Source organism: Colobus angolensis, unplaced genomic scaffold (assembly GCF_000951035.1).
Source record: "Colobus angolensis palliatus isolate OR3802 unplaced genomic scaffold, Cang.pa_1.0 Scaffold41, whole genome shotgun sequence".
In the NCBI taxonomy this organism is placed as follows: Eukaryota; Metazoa; Chordata; class Mammalia; order Primates; family Cercopithecidae; genus Colobus; species Colobus angolensis.
Genome location: NW_012117488.1, coordinates 14,673,694 through 14,689,090, shown reverse-complemented (window position 1 = coordinate 14,689,090; position 15,397 = coordinate 14,673,694). Strand labels below are relative to the sequence as shown.

The 15,397-nt window shown below is 42.2% G+C and overlaps 2 protein-coding genes across 3 annotated transcripts in view; one reads left to right on the top strand and one right to left on the bottom strand.

Annotated features, from left to right (window-relative positions):
• Window positions 1-311: 311 nt before the first annotated feature.
• CUL2 (cullin 2) overlaps window positions 312-15,397 on the bottom strand; it is a 91,448-nt gene continuing 76,362 nt past the window's right edge. For both annotated transcript variants that reach the window (XM_011956181.1, XM_011956180.1), the window contains exons 18-21: window positions 7,288-7,490; window positions 4,151-4,252; window positions 2,308-2,424; window positions 312-900 (exon numbers count right to left, since the gene is read on the bottom strand). In XM_011956181.1, the coding sequence (XP_011811571.1) occupies window positions 769-900; window positions 2,308-2,424; window positions 4,151-4,252; window positions 7,288-7,490 (554 nt within the window). In that variant the 3' untranslated portion in view covers window positions 312-768. The remainder of the gene's footprint in view (window positions 901-2,307; window positions 2,425-4,150; window positions 4,253-7,287; window positions 7,491-15,397) is intronic.
• LOC105521838 (transcription elongation factor B polypeptide 3-like) lies at window positions 10,810-13,495 on the top strand. Its single transcript, XM_011956179.1, is given in 2 exon segments — window positions 10,810-12,534; window positions 12,537-13,495. Coding segments are annotated over 2 exon segments (2,322 nt in total). The 5' UTR covers window positions 10,810-10,838; the 3' UTR covers window positions 13,163-13,495.

Below are 15,397 nucleotides of genomic sequence, written 5' to 3'. Positions count from 1 at the left end.
GTCAGCACACATCCTGCTCACACTCTGCGATGTCTGTGGGGTAGCACACCACCAGAAACTGCTGATGGAATTACATCTTCAAGATTCAAAATGTTTAGATCCAATATATCTAACCCATAAAAATAAAGCAGTCTTTATCCTGAATGCAGTCCTATGCATTCAAGAACAATAATCTAGACATTTTTCATGTAGGATTTAAATAGGAGTACAAGTGAATTAAACCATTCAGATAAAAATGCAACTAAAGATGCATTAGCTGCTTTGAGTCAATATATTTTGTGGTCAGCCTGATACTCCATCCACATAAAAAAGGCATTCTATTTCTTTATTTTTTTTTATTTGACAAGCAGCAGTATCATGTTTGTCATTTTAATGTAGATACAATTATTAGGTTATCTGTCATATTACAATATTTAAGTTTTTAAATTTTATGTCCTTTAAGATACATTAAAAAAAAAAAAAAAGACACATCAACTGCAAACGTGAAGGGGAGGAAAAGCATGGTACCCAACCGAATGTCCACATTTCAGCAATACTTCACTCATTCTTTTAATAAAGTTTTAAGAAATGTCATAATGACATGAGCTTGAAATATCTCTAGGCATTTTCTTTGACGCTCATGACGTGGCACTGGTGATGTTGTAAACAGCAGAAAACAGGGGCTGCCAAATGACCAAATTATGGAGGCACAGGCCTGCTTTTTCCCACAGGAATACACCAAACGGTGATGGCAATGATCTTCTCACACCACGCTGGAGGAGAGCGACATCACGCGACGTAGCTGTATTCATCTGCCGACGCCTGGCTGCGTTCGATGTACTGTTTGTCTATCAGAACTTCAATACACTTCTTAATCATGCTGATACTGGGATTAAACCTAGCTCTTGACTGACTAATCACCTGTGGAAGAGAGATGTCGAAGTCAAAGTACTGCCAGTTCTTCAGCTATAAGTAATTACTTTTAACCAATCAGTTTAAAGTGCCTCAAAGGTACTGAGGTTTCAACAAATGGGCCAAATTAAGTATGAAAATAGGAACTAAATTGTGGAAAATGGATACAGCAAAATCTAATAATGATACATAATTAAGTGAAACAATAAAATAATCTAAGTACTCACATACAACCCCAAGCTTCTATTTAACTTTAACTCAACTCTCAGTTCTTAGTTCAAACACCACTTTCTCAAGAGAGTTTCCCCCAGCAGACCCCAGGCCAGGATATTTAAATACATTCTCATAGTACTGCATACCTTTCCTTTAGTGCATGTTAATATAATTTTATATTTATTTGCATATTACTTCAGTAGTGTATTTCTTCCCCCATTAAACTGTGAACTCCAAAACAGCCTGCCACATCTTTAGCTGCTCTGTACTACATCCCAGGGACCAGCCCAGCTGTCTATCACATGGTAGGCTCAGGTAGTTATGGAATGAATGATGGGTCAACTTCCTTCAATAACTGGACAGAAGACTCAATGAATTGGTAAGTTTTAGACCTCTAAAATAAAGCCAAAGCAAATATGAATTTATTATCATTTGAGATAGCGTCTCACTGTGTCACGCAGGCTCAATCCCTGGGCTCAAGCAATCCTCCCACCTCAGCCTCCCAAGTAGTTGGTACTACAGGTGTGCCACCACACGTGGCTAATTACTTTTTTTTGTTTTGTTTTGTTTTGTTTTGTTTTTTTAGGTGAGATGGGGTCTCCCTGTGTTGCCCAGACTGGTCTGAAACTCCTGAACTCAAGTAATCCTCCTGTCTTGGCCTAACAAGGCATTCAGATTACAGGTGTCCACTGAGCATGGTGGCTCACGCCTGTAACCCCAGCACTTTTGGAGGCCGAGGCAGGTGGACCACCTGAGGTCAGGAGTTCGAGACCAGCCTGGCCAACATGGTGAAACTCTGTCTCCATGAAAATACAAAAATTAGCCAGGTATGGTGGTGCACGCCTGTATTTCCAGCTACTCAGGAGGCTGAGGCAGGAGAATCACTTGAACCTGGTAGGCAGAGGTTACAGTGAGCAAGATTACCCCATGGTATTCCAGCCTGGGTGACAGAGCAAGACTCTGTCTCAACAATAACAACAACAACAAAAAGGATTACAGGCATGAGCCACTGTGCCCAGCCTGCAAATCCGAATTTAATACTGAAATTATAAGTGAGTACGATTCTGATTAAGTATAAAACATTTCTTTATGCTATCTGAGGATCAGGTTATTTCTATATCCTCTTTAAGAAGAAAGAGATTGAATCTGTACAATGACAATGCCCTCTATCCTAAGAAGCCCTGAGGACTGCCCTCTTTTTACCTCTTGAATAAGGGCATTGTGCCGAAGCACTTTTCGTGCTTTCATGATACGAACTATAGCAGCTTGGAGATACATTTTCCGGTCCTCATCGACTGCACTTCTAGTCTGCTCCATTTCCTGTTTTACAGAAGAAAAGAAAAAAGACCCAACAAGACATTAAGTCACTGAACTTGTTTTAAATTCATTTTATCAGTGAGTGCAAATACTTTTTTTTTTATTTTGAGACAGGATTTCACTCTGTTGTCCTGGCTGGAGTTCAGTGACTCGATCTCAGCTCACTGCAACCTCCATCTCCTGGGTTCATGTGATTCTCATGCCTCAGACTCCTGAGCAGCTGGGATTACAGGCATGCACCACAATACTGAGCAAATTATACAGCTTTGTTGTGCCAGTATCACATAACCACTGCTAAAACATCTACTCTACAATTTCTAGGGTTAAAATTGAAAGGTTATTAGAAAAAAATTTACATTATTATAAACTGTACTGTTAAGGTAAACAGGTAATAAAGGAGGACACAGCAATAATTTGCAAGATCATTTCTTATTAGTGATTACAGAATCTGTATCACGATGCTTTTAGATGGAGTTGTGTCAACTGCAGTAATTAGCTCCAAATGCATACTGGATCAGGCTTCAAAGGGAACAGCTGTGAAGTGCCATTTTATGTGGCTCAAGCAGAGAAGCCAGGAGAGGGGGCCTATCTCCACGGAGCTCAAGAAACACAGGAGAAGCAAGGCATAGAAGCAAGCCATGCCACATTAATAGGATCGCCTCATAGCTTTTCAAAGACAAAATACAATCTATATATTTATGTATTAGCCTGGAGGAAAATGGAATCTTGACCATTTTAGGTTTCAAAGTGAATCGCAATTAATATTTGTCTCCCCATGGGGAATTAAGTTTCTGGAGAGGGTCTAATGTCTTATATTATCTTCACATTCTGCACCAGCCCAAGGACTGCACACAGGAGGCAATCAGGAAGCATAAGTGATAGAAACAGTCTATCCTAGACCAAAGCAACAATCACTGCTGAGTTAAAAGAATGAAGAGCAGAAGTCCCCTCCTCATACTGGCCTGATAGGACTTCACTCCATACCCACTAGATCACAGTCTGCATTTGAACAAGATGCCCAGGTAGCTCATTTGCATATGAAAGTTTAAGAAGCATTCTCTACTGACAAGTTTTCATTTGAAACAAATGAGCTGTAGGCCATGCTCGGTGGCTCACACCTGCAATCCCAGCACGTTGGGAGGCCAAGGCAGGTGGATCATGAGGTCAGGAGATCGAGACCATCCTGGCTAACACGGTGAAACCCTATCTCTACTAAAAATACAAAAACAAAATTAGCCGGGCGTGGTGACAGGCGCCTGTAGTCCCAGCTACTCGGGAGGCTGAGGCAGGAGAATGGCGTGAACCTGGGAGGCGAGCTTGCAGTGAGCCGAGATCACACCACTGCACTCCAGCCTGGGTGAGAGAGTGAGACTCCGTCTCAGAAGAAAAAAAAAAAAAAGCTGTAGAACTTTCCCTTATTTTACAAATGAAAAATATGAAATTTTATTACTTCTCAATGTGGGAATTTTCGGAGAGAATGTAAAGTTACACATTCTAGTGGTTTAAAAGCAAATACAACAAAACCATACTCTTCTCCTTAGAAAAAACTAAAATACAAGTAGAGATTTCTGTTTGATTGTAAGGTTAATAAATGCCAACAACAAACCAGAAAAGACATACCCCACTATTAATTTTGCTGTGCAATGTTTTGCACAATCTCAGTGTAAACTTATAAAGTCCAATGCTTAAATGTTTCCCCTCAAAAAAACTTGACATTAAAAACACTTACTTGTGGTGTGTCTTTCTGCATTGATGTAGTAATTTTAAATTTTGTTCTTTTACTGCTAAAGTTCATATTTAATGAAAATGAAGATTCTGCATCAATATCTTCCTACATTTAAAAATAAAACATTTATATTTACAAAAACCAAAATCTTATAAATAAGAGCTTGCTGCAAGCAATTCCACTAAATTAATGACCAAGCAAAAAAGTCTCCACTCTTACAACTTTTATATTATAGATTATCAAATTTAAGAGAAAAATAATTCTTTTGTTCAAACAAACAGGAAAAACCCAATTTTATTTTCTACTTTTACATCTGCCAGAATCTTAAGCAGTTTATATTTGGGAATAAGCTATTTTCTGGTCCTACTATTATATATACACTACTTTTTGATAAAATAAGAGTCAAGCTCATTGCCTAGAATTTGACATTTTAATTTTTATGAAACACCAAAGTTCATAACTTTTCCATCACCCCATTCTGAAAAACCAACCAAAGTTTTTTTACAAATGCTGCAGTAACAAAATACCCATTGTAAATGGCCTGACGGCAGGAGAAAGCTGTGCCTCCAGTAGCACACAGCATCAATTTGCCGTGACCTGGGGTGATGGTGAAAACGTTTACTTCAATCCATCTTTTATTCACTCTTCAAGAAGCAAGTGGCCTTTGCTCAGAGGAAAACTGTTAAGCCAATTTTTAGAATAACAACTTCTATATCTGGCTTCAGAAAGCCACTGATATCATAGGGTGGAATTTCTCTGGCAGAAGGATCAAAAGGCATTTGGAAGATGAACTAATTCTCAATAATAATCTAAGACATTCTGCTAAGGAATGGACGGATTCATAATTAAATTAAAAGGCCAGGCATGGTGGCTCACGCCTGTAACTCCACCACTTTGGGAGGCTGAGGTGGGCAGAGTGCTTGAGCTCAGGAGTTCAAGACCAGCCTGGCCAATACAGCAAAATCCGGTCTCTACTAAAAATTTAAAAATTAGCCTGGCATAGTGGCTCACACCTGTGGTCCCAGCTACTTGGAAGGCTGAAGCGGGATTATCACTTGAGCCCAGGAGGTGGGGGTTGCAGTGAGCTGAGATGGCACCACTGCACTCCAACCTGGGTGGCACAGTGAGAGCTCACCTCAAAAACAAATAAAAATAATATAAAATAAAATTTAAAGTGCAAACAAGGAATCTATGTTTACTTTGTCAATTTCTGGGCAGCATGTTTTAGAAAAAAATATCAAACCTTTAAGCATTTACTAGCCTAAAATTAAAAACCATAATTAACCTTAAGAAATCCCTATTTTGAAGGCCGGGCGCGGTGGCTCAAGCCTGTAATCCCAGCACTTTGGGAGGCCGAGACGGGCGGATCACAAGGTCAGGAGATCGAGACCATCCTGGCTAACACAGTGAAACCCCGTCTCTACTAAAATACAAAACACTAGCCGGGCGAGATGGCGGGCGCCTGTAGTCCCAGCTACTCGGGAGGCTGAGGCAGGAGAATGGCGTGAACCCGGGAGACGGAGCTTGCAGTGAGCTGAGATCCGGCCACTGCACTCCAGCCTGGGCGACAGAGCGAGACTCCGTCTCAAAAAAAAAAAAAAAAGAAATCCCTATTTAAAAAAAAAAAAGAAATCCCTATTTTGGCCAGGAACGGTGGCTTACACCTGTAATCCCAGTACTTTGGGAGGCCAAGACGGGTGGATCACCTGAGGTCAGGAGTTCCAGACCAGCCTGACCAGCCTGGCCAACATTGTGAAACCCTATCTCCACTAAAAATACAAAAGTAGCTGGGCATGGTGGCATGTCCCAGCTACTCAGGAAGCTGAGACAGGAGAATCATTTGAACAGGGTGGAGGCTGCAGTGAGCCGAGATCACGCCATTACACTCCAGCCTGGGCAACAAGAGTGGAACTCCATCTCAAAAAAAAAAAAAAAAAAAAAAAATCCGTATTTTTAGGACAGGAGGAGTGGCTCATGCCTGTAATCCCAGTACTTTGGGAGGCCAAGACGGGTGGATCACCTGAGGTCAGGAGTTCCAGACCAGCCTGACCAGCCTGGCCAACATTGTGAAACCCTATCTCCACTAAAAATACAAAAGTAGCTGGGCATGGTGGCATGTCCCAGCTACTCAGGAAGCTGAGACAGGAGAATCATTTGAACAGGGTGGAGGCTGCAGTGAGCCGAGATCACGCCATTACACTCCAGCCTGGGCAACAAGAGTGGAACTCCATCTAAAAAAAAAAAAAAAAAATCCGTATTTTGCTAAGATTCTGATGCCAGAAAAATCATTTCTCAAAATTATGAAAACATTGATTTGAATTTCAGAATATATGCCTTTTACAGTTGTTCAATTGTAGACTATAAAATGTCATCATCATCTTCGGGATGTCAGCAAAATGAATTGATGAGAGAAATAAACTGTAGGCTATTAACTTTATCAAAATAAAAACAAAACATTATTTATAGAAATTTTTTTCTTATAAGCACAATAATTTGAAGGAGATATAATCCCACCTCTGTTGCATTTTTAACTATTTAAACATCTAGGATATACTATGACAACAAAACAATGAAATCTTGTAACTAGAAAAAAAGTTACAGAGAAAAAAAGTAATACACTAATGGCTTGTTATTCTTGTGACAGGTATCAAAAATATATGGTGGTTAAAAACAGATGATAGTTAATTGAGTGCTGACATTAAGAACACTTGGAATGGAGTTACACATATTAAATATGTGTACAAAGAGACATCAACAGGCTGTTATTTCCTGGTATAGAACCACGAAATTAAGCACATTTATAAAACTAAAAACCCAGAAAGTCTTTAAAGGCTAGTTTCAAAATCTCAACTAATCAAAATCTTCCAGATGGCAATTCTTTTACAATTATTCAATAAGCTTTAACAGTATAGGACAAATAAAATCAAACTATAAAGGGCACATGGCACCAACTCACACAGCACGCTCTGTGATGCCTTACGCTCACAGCTCTATGGCGTGTGCAGTAATGTAGCGAATACTTGTGCTTTCCAGAGCACAAGGCGCCATGACAATTACAGCCTTACTTTAAAACTGCCAACGTCTCATGAAAAAGCTTTAATGTTGATAATGCTTAAATTCTTTGGAATATTACTACATACCTTTTCTGAATCATGGTTAATCATTTTCACATCAAGTAATGATTTGATTGTTTTTGTCAGTTCCTTTTCATTCATCTGAGTGCTGTCTTGAAGCTCCTTATAACTGACAGTTTCACTGTTGTTAAAGGCAAGAAGAACTGCCATTTGGTATGTCGTAACCATGGCTACATATGGTTTGCCCAAATAGTTCATTTTAACTTCACCTACAATTAAAACAAAAACTGACAGTGAAATGACCATTCAAAGAAACATTTCAAATTTACTCTATTTCAGACATTTTCCTCTGAAAGAGTGAACCAATAGTTTTATTAAATTGTTGTAAAGCCACTGCTGTTAACAAGCTAGTCATTTTGTTTCTTGGGGAGGTGAAGATGGAATTCTATTAGTTTTGAGTATATGGTATAAATCAGTTAAGCTATCATAACTTCACCAGTAGGTTAAAACAGTCTTTAAGGCCGGGCACAGTGGCTCACACCTGTAATCCCAGCACTTTGGGAGGCCGAGGCAGGCAGATCACTTTAGGTCAGGAGGTCGAGACCAGCCTGGTCAACATGGTAAAACCCTGTCTCTACTAAAAGTACAAAAATTAGCCAGGCGTGGTGGCGCATGCCTGTAATCCTAGCTACTTGGGAGGCTGAGGCAGGAAAATCGCTTGAACCTGGGAGGCCGAGGTTGCAGCAAGCCGAGATCACGCCACCGTACTCCAGCCTGGGTGACAGAGCGAGACTCCGTTTCAAAAAAAAAAATCTTTAAGTATTAATAGAAACGCTAAGACTTAGGCAGAAAAAGAAAAAAAACAAAAAACCCAAACAATAAAAGGAGGTGGTTGAAGGAGAAATGGACGGACAGACAAAGGGGAAAGTGATACCAGCAACTGACTCAAGTCTCCCATGGAAGGTTCAAGCCTCCTGGGAGGTCTACAGCCATATGGAAAATGCTTTTACAGCCCTGTCTAAGCTGTAATTTCGGCCAAAATTAATGCTATTATGTCTTATAAATAACATTTTTCTTTCCAGTAACTTCCTAGAGGCAAATAGGTATGAAAGGAGAGACAAATAGGCACACCCATTCTTTTGCTGAAATAGTTGATAGCAAAAGAATTTAATTTAATCTGAATGTTTTCATAAAAATGAAAAACATTCAATCTGAATATTTTCATAAATATGTTCCATATGGGCCAGGCACGGTGGCTCATGCCTGTAATCCCAGCACTTTGAAAAGCCGAGGTGGGCAGATCACTTAAACCCAGGAGTTCGAGACCAGCCTGGTCAACATGGCGAAACCTTGTCTCTACTAAAAATACAAAAATTCGCCGGGCATGATGGCATATGCCTGTAATCCCAGCTACTCGGGAGGCTAAGGTATATGAAGTGCTTGAACCTGGGAGGCGGAAGTTGCAGTGAGCCAAGATCGCACCACTGCACTCAAACCTGGGAGACGGAATGAGTATCTATCTCAAAAAAAAAAAGAAAAAAAAAAAGAAATTCTGTATGCTAAACGACCCTGAGCTCCAAGAGATAGAGCAAGTATTATGTATACTACAGTTCAGCAACATTCTGGGAGATAGCAGCATGACATCAGCACACGGAAAGCTCATGACACACACACACAGCCTGCATTATTTGACTGCTGAACGGATTATAAGTGAAATCAACATGAGATTTGATTTTAAAGCTCTTCATTGTTAACTCAAGGAAGTTGTATTTCTCATGAAATTACCCCAGAGACAGCATTTTCCCTCTCAAGGAGAATCAGTAACTCCGATTAAGGTTTTCTGCTTTATGTATTCATTACCTCATTAAAGATTTTAGGCTGGGCGTGGTGGCTCAAACCTGTAATCCCAGCACTTTGGGAGGCTGAGGTGGGCGGTTCACCTGAGGTCCGGAGTTCGAGACCAGCCTGACCAACACGGAGAAACCCCGTCTCTACTAAAAATACAAAATTAGCTGGGTGTAGTGGCGCATGCCTGTAATCCCATCTACTCCGTAGGTCGAGGCAGGAGAATGGCTTTAACCCAGGAGGCAGAGGTTGCTGTAAGCTGAGATGGCGCCATTGCACTCCAGCCTGGGCAACAAGAGTGAAACTCCGTCTCAAAAAAAAAAAAAAAGGTTTTAAAGGCCATGAGTGAATTCATTAGCTTAATATCACCATAAATGCAATACTATCTTGATTATCATCATTTATGCCTTGACTTATTTTAGATAAAACTGATATTCAGAAATATTTTTCAGAATTATTTGGATGGGAACACCAAGAGAAAAAATTCATAATCCTTTAAATTTTCACAAAAGGAGGTTTAATATATTAAATTCAATATCCAATTCATAGAAACAGCTTGTGTAAAAACTTATTTGGCATACACTATTAACACTTTCTATAAACAGGGCTCTTATCAACATCAAATTTGGAAAATGTGGTAAGAAGTAAAACATTACATAAATTGCATTTTGTTATTTCTGCAATGACAACTTAAACATATGCAGAAACAGAGAATTATGCATCAAGCACCAAGATGATTAAGTGGCACCATCAGCCAGGATGTCACTGATGCTGTAACATGCTGCCATGGGTTTGAAAACAGAATCAGTCTTCTGCCACACAAAAGTCGTCGTTTAGCACCACAAGACCCAAAGAGCACTAGGAGATTATGTGAGGGGCCAAAGTATCATGTACTTCTTATTGAGTTCATTCTTGCATTGTGCCCTTTCTTGCTATTTTTCAATACTTTACCAGGGATTGGGGTACACTGACCTCTTCCCACTTTTCTTAGCACCATACTCTTACTGAAAAGACTGGGGAAGGGGTGGGAAGGCATGGGGGGGGTGGGAGAAGGATGCCCCAAACTTGGATGATTCATTTAATTACTGTGATGTAAACACAAATGAGAAATGACAAGAGTGGTGATTTACCCTGCAGAATAGGCTGGTGAACTCTAAGAGACTAAAAACTAAAACAAAACATTCTGATACATGATACTTAACGTAAGCCAACAATAATTCAAGCAGCATTTACATGACAGGAAATAAAGAGTGGGCAGAACTCTCATAACAGTTTCATCCAAGTCACTACCCAGTATCTGTGTCAGCTCTCTACTCTCTCAGGGAATGCTGAAGGCATGATAGAATATCACCATTTTGCAATCAGTAGTGAAACAACTGATTCTGGCAAGGATCATCAGTGGAGGCTAAAACTGTATTAGGTTCCTGGAACAGGGTATTCATGCCAAAGTATCATCCCTCAGATTGTCTGCTAAGCTAACCGAAAAGGGGAAAGAGTGCCTCTACAATGGAGATATCTGGTGCTTACTGCCTTCATCGAGTGACCAAATTTAGCATCTCTAATAGTGAGACAACCTGACATTAGATGCCTTTGAAATATGCAATATGAAATACACAGGACCACCTATGAAATACCCTTGCCAATAACACTCAACTGAATATAATCAAACCTTTAGAACTAATTTCCACTTTCTAGAACATACAAGGAATAGAAAACAAATTAAAAAGTAAAAAATAGCCAGTTCCGGCGAGGAGGCCGCGCCAGTGACAGCGATGGCGGCGGAGTCGGCGCTCCAAGTTGTGGAGAAGCTGCAGGCGTGCCTGGTCGCAAACCCAGACCCTAAGAAGCTATTGAAATATTTGAAGAAACTCTCCACCCTGCCTATTACAGTAGACATTCTTGCGGAGACTGGGGTTGGGAAAACAGTAAATAGCTTGCGAAAGCACGAGCATGTTGGAAGCTTTGCCAGGGACCTAGTGGCCCAGTGGAAGAAACTGGTTCCTGTGGAACGAAATGCTGAGCCTGATGAACAGGACTTTGAGAAGAGCAGTTCCCGAAAGCGCCCTCAGGATGCCCTGCAGAAGGAGGAGGAGATGGGGCGGGACTACCAAGAAACCTGGAAAGCCACGGGGAGCCGATCCTATAGCCCTGACCACAGGCAGAAGAAACATAGGAAACTCTCAGAGCTTGAGAGACCTCACAAAGTGTCCCATGGTCATGAGAGGAGAGACGAGAGAAAGAGGTGTCACAGAATGTCACCAACTTACTCTTCAGACCCTGAGTCTTCTGATTACGGCCACGTTCAATCCCCTCCATCTTGTACCAGTCCTCATCAGATGTACGTCGACCACTACAGATCCCTGGAGGAGGACCAGGAGCCCATTATTTCACACCAGAAGCCTGGGAAAGGCCACAGCAATGCCTTTCAGGACAGACTGGGGGCCAGCCAAGAACGACACTTGGGTGAACCCCATGGGAAAGGGGTTGTGAGTCAAAACAAAGAGCACAAATCTTCCCACAGGGACAAACGCCCCGTGGATGCCAAGAGTGATGAGAAGGCCTCTGTGGTGAGCAGAGAGAAATCACACAAGGCCCTCTCCAAAGAGGAGAACCGAAGGCCACCCTCAGGGGACAGTGCAAGGGAGAAACCGCCCTCTAGTGGCGTAAAGAAAGAGAAGGACAGAGAAGGCAGCAGCCTGAAGAAGAAGTATTTGCCTCCCTCAGAGGCTGCTTCAGACAACCACCTGAAAAAGCCAAAGCACAGAGATCCGGAGAAAGCCAACTTGGACAAAAGCAAGCGAAGTCTGGACAGCTTCGACACAGGAAAAGGAGCAGGAGACCTGTTGCCCAAGGTAAAAGAGAAGGGTTCTAACAACCTAAAGACTCCAGAAGGGAAAGTCAAAACTAATTCGGATAGAAAGTCACTTGGCTCCCTCCCTAAAGTTGAGGAGACAGATATGGAGGATGAATTCGAGCAGCCAACCATGTCTTTCGAATCCTACCTCAGCTATGACCAGCCCCGGAAGAAAAAGAAAAAGATTGTGAAAACTTCAGCCACAGCACTTGGAGATAAAGGACTTAAAAAAAATGACTCTAAAAGCACTAGTAAAAACTTGGACTCAGTTCAGAAATTACCCAAGGTGAACAAAACCAAGTCAGAGAAGCTGCAGCCGGCTGGAGCTGATTCAGCCAAGCTGAGAAAGGTGCCCGATGTGTTGCCGGTGTTGCCAGACCTCCCGTTACCCGCAATACAGGCCAATTACCGTCCACTGCCTTCCCTCGAGCTGATATCCTCCTTCCAGCCAAAGCGAAAAGCATTCTCTTCACCCCAGGAAGAAGAAGAAGCTGGATTTACTGGGCGCAGAATGAATTCCAAGATGCAGGTGTATTCTGGTTCCAAGTGTGCCTATCTCCCTAAAATGATGACCTTGCACCAGCAATGCATCCGAGTACTCAAAAACAACATCGATTCATCTTTGAAGTGGGAGGAGTCCCATACTCTGTTCTTGAACCCGTTCTGGAGAGGTGTGCACCTGATCAGCTGTATCGCATAGAGGAATACAATTATGTATTAACTGAAGAAACAGATCAATTATGGAAAGTTCACTGCCACCGAGACTTTAAGGAAGAAAGACCCGAAGAGTATGAGTCGTGGCGAGAGATGTACCTACGGCTTCAGGATGCCCGAGAGCAGCGGCTACGAGTACTAACAAAGAATATCCAATTCGCACATGCCAATAAGCCCAAAGGCCGACAAGCAAAGATGGCCTTTGTCAACTCTGTGGCCAAGCCACCTCGTGACGTCCGGAGGAGGCAGGAAAAGTTTGGAACGGGAGGAGCAGCTGTCCCTGAGAAAATAAAGATTAAGCCAGCCCCATACCCCACGGCAAGCAGCCATGCTTCCGCCAGTAGCAACAGCTTTAACCCCAGCCCCGAGGAGCCGGCCTATGATGGCCCAAGCACCAGCAGTGCCCACTTGGCACCAGTGGTCAGCAGCACTGTTTCCTATGATCCTAGGAAACCCACTGTGAAGAAAATTGCCCCAATGATGGCCAAGACAATTAAAGCTTTCAAGAACAGATTCTCCCGACGATAAACTGAAGACTTGCCTTGGAAATGGAATCTGGGGAGGCAAGAATACAAGGAAAGTGGGGGTTGGGGAATGGAATTCTACAGGGAACTGGAGTCTTGCTTTGTGGATCCTTTTGGTCTCCGAGTCCTGCAGTCTGCAGGTGCTGCCCCTGGGAACCTGCGTGCCACAGCCCCGCCTCCCTGCCTGGAGCACACTTCAGAATTCTGAAGAAGATGTGAAGCCTCTGTCTCACTGAGGATCTTAAAGGTCAATTATACTTTTGTTGTTCATTAGCATCTTTGTAAACTATAAGACATAGTTTTAATTAATAAATATTGCCCCCAGATTGTATTTATATTACCCCCCCAGGTTTGTTTTTGTTTTTGTTTTTTGTCCTCTACCACACATTTAGCCTTTTATCTTCCAGGTCCTTATTAAAATCAGATGAAAGCCTAGTGAAAGCCATTCTCCTGCCCCAGCTCAGCTCTCCTGAGTGGACTCTGGTCCAGACAGAGGACTGGGCATCTCCAGAGTCAGCACAGTACCTGCTGCACATAGGGCGAGGAGTGAGCACCAGACCACCCATCCCCAAGGGAGCCTCAGTGGGGCGACAGGGCATGGTGGACTCCACCTCAGGCCCTCCCCAGTGTCGCTGCGCATTCCTGTGCAGGAGCATCTCTTTCTTACTCACTAGTATTTATTAAGGGAGGTGCTCTGTAGGTCTGGAGCCTTTCCCTCATCCTTTTTGTGAGTCCCTACCTTTTTGTTTTTTTTTCTTTGAGGCTCACTAGAGGACACAGAACCTTGGGAGACTGATTTGCACAGAACTCCCCACTTCCCACTTTTACAATTTCCAGTATCTGATTGAAAATTTTTGGGTTTCCCCCCAGTCCCCTTCCCTATCTTTCCTTCTCCTCAACAGCATGAAGGAAAAACAAACACATGGCAGGGCATTTTGTAGCCCTGAATGCAACTTTAGACATTTAAAAGCCAGCACTTTAATCTCTTGTTCTCTGTGAATCACTATGAGAAGTGAATGGTTTTTAAAGCTGTAATGCTATGTTGGAAATTGGTTTGTTTTGCCTTTTATTTAAGAGGTAAGATCATGTGATTGGAAGAACAAAAACTGTTGGCTTGGGAAGAGAACTTTGCCGCTGAAGCGTTTTCTACCTTCTGTTTAAGCAGGATTTGGAGGGAAGGACCAGCTTAGGGAGAGGAGAGTGTCTGAGCCACAGCGTCAGGATGGGGCAAACCACATGGGATCCATCAAGTTCCAGTTGAACAGGAGCAAGATCAGAACTTAGGAGGGCAATGTCAGCTCCCTTGTTGGCTGTCAACGAACATCGATCTAGTAGAAACCCACTTGGTTGTGACCCAGGTGGAGGTAGATGCCATACATTTGAGATGTGCGTCCTTAAGGAACCTGACATGCAGACTGAGGGGATGGTAAATGTGACAGCCTGACAAGTTTTCTCAAAGCCCAAGATACAGAGCCAGTGTTTTCTGTAACTGGAGACCTCAGTTAGGCCAACTTTGAATTCCAGAGCAATGTAGGAAGTGTGTTCAGCAGAAACTCGACATTGTTCAGTGTGAATTGCTGTGCAGGGTGCCTATTGTGACAGGACACAAACGTTACTGTGTTTTAATTTGCTATATTTTTGAATTGGGTAAAGCATTACTTCTCTTGGTCACTTGTACACTATTCCACCCCTATCCCTAGCCTGGCCCCCCAAATCTAATATTAGGAAGCCTCTTACCTGAAACCAAATGAACATTTGGGTCAGGTATCAGATGTCTGCTGCCTAGAATAGTTTTTTCTAGGTGTCTACCACCTTGAATTTGTCTCTTAACTGTGTTCAAGTCTTTGTCATTGAAACCAGTTTTTCATATCTTAGATTCAGTTGTGTATGATTTAATTTCCATTAGGAGTCTTTAGGCAGGGAGGGAAGAAAAGGCAGATTTGTTCATATCAATGTCAGTATTCATTTTGGCACATAAAGATTTTTGATGAACCCTGTTTGCATAGAGCCAGATCTTTTCCCCTCCCCGAAGAGTATCTACATCAGGGATGTGACTTGGTGCAAAGAGTCAGGGGCAAGAGTTAAAACCCAATTTCTAAATGACCTCCTTGCCCAGCTTACTAAAATGACTGCAGAGCAGACACAGGATGAATTTGAACCTTTGGTCTCATTTATGGAAAAACTCGTGCAATTTTTTTTCTGTGCTACACTACATACAAATCACCAAATTACAGATTAC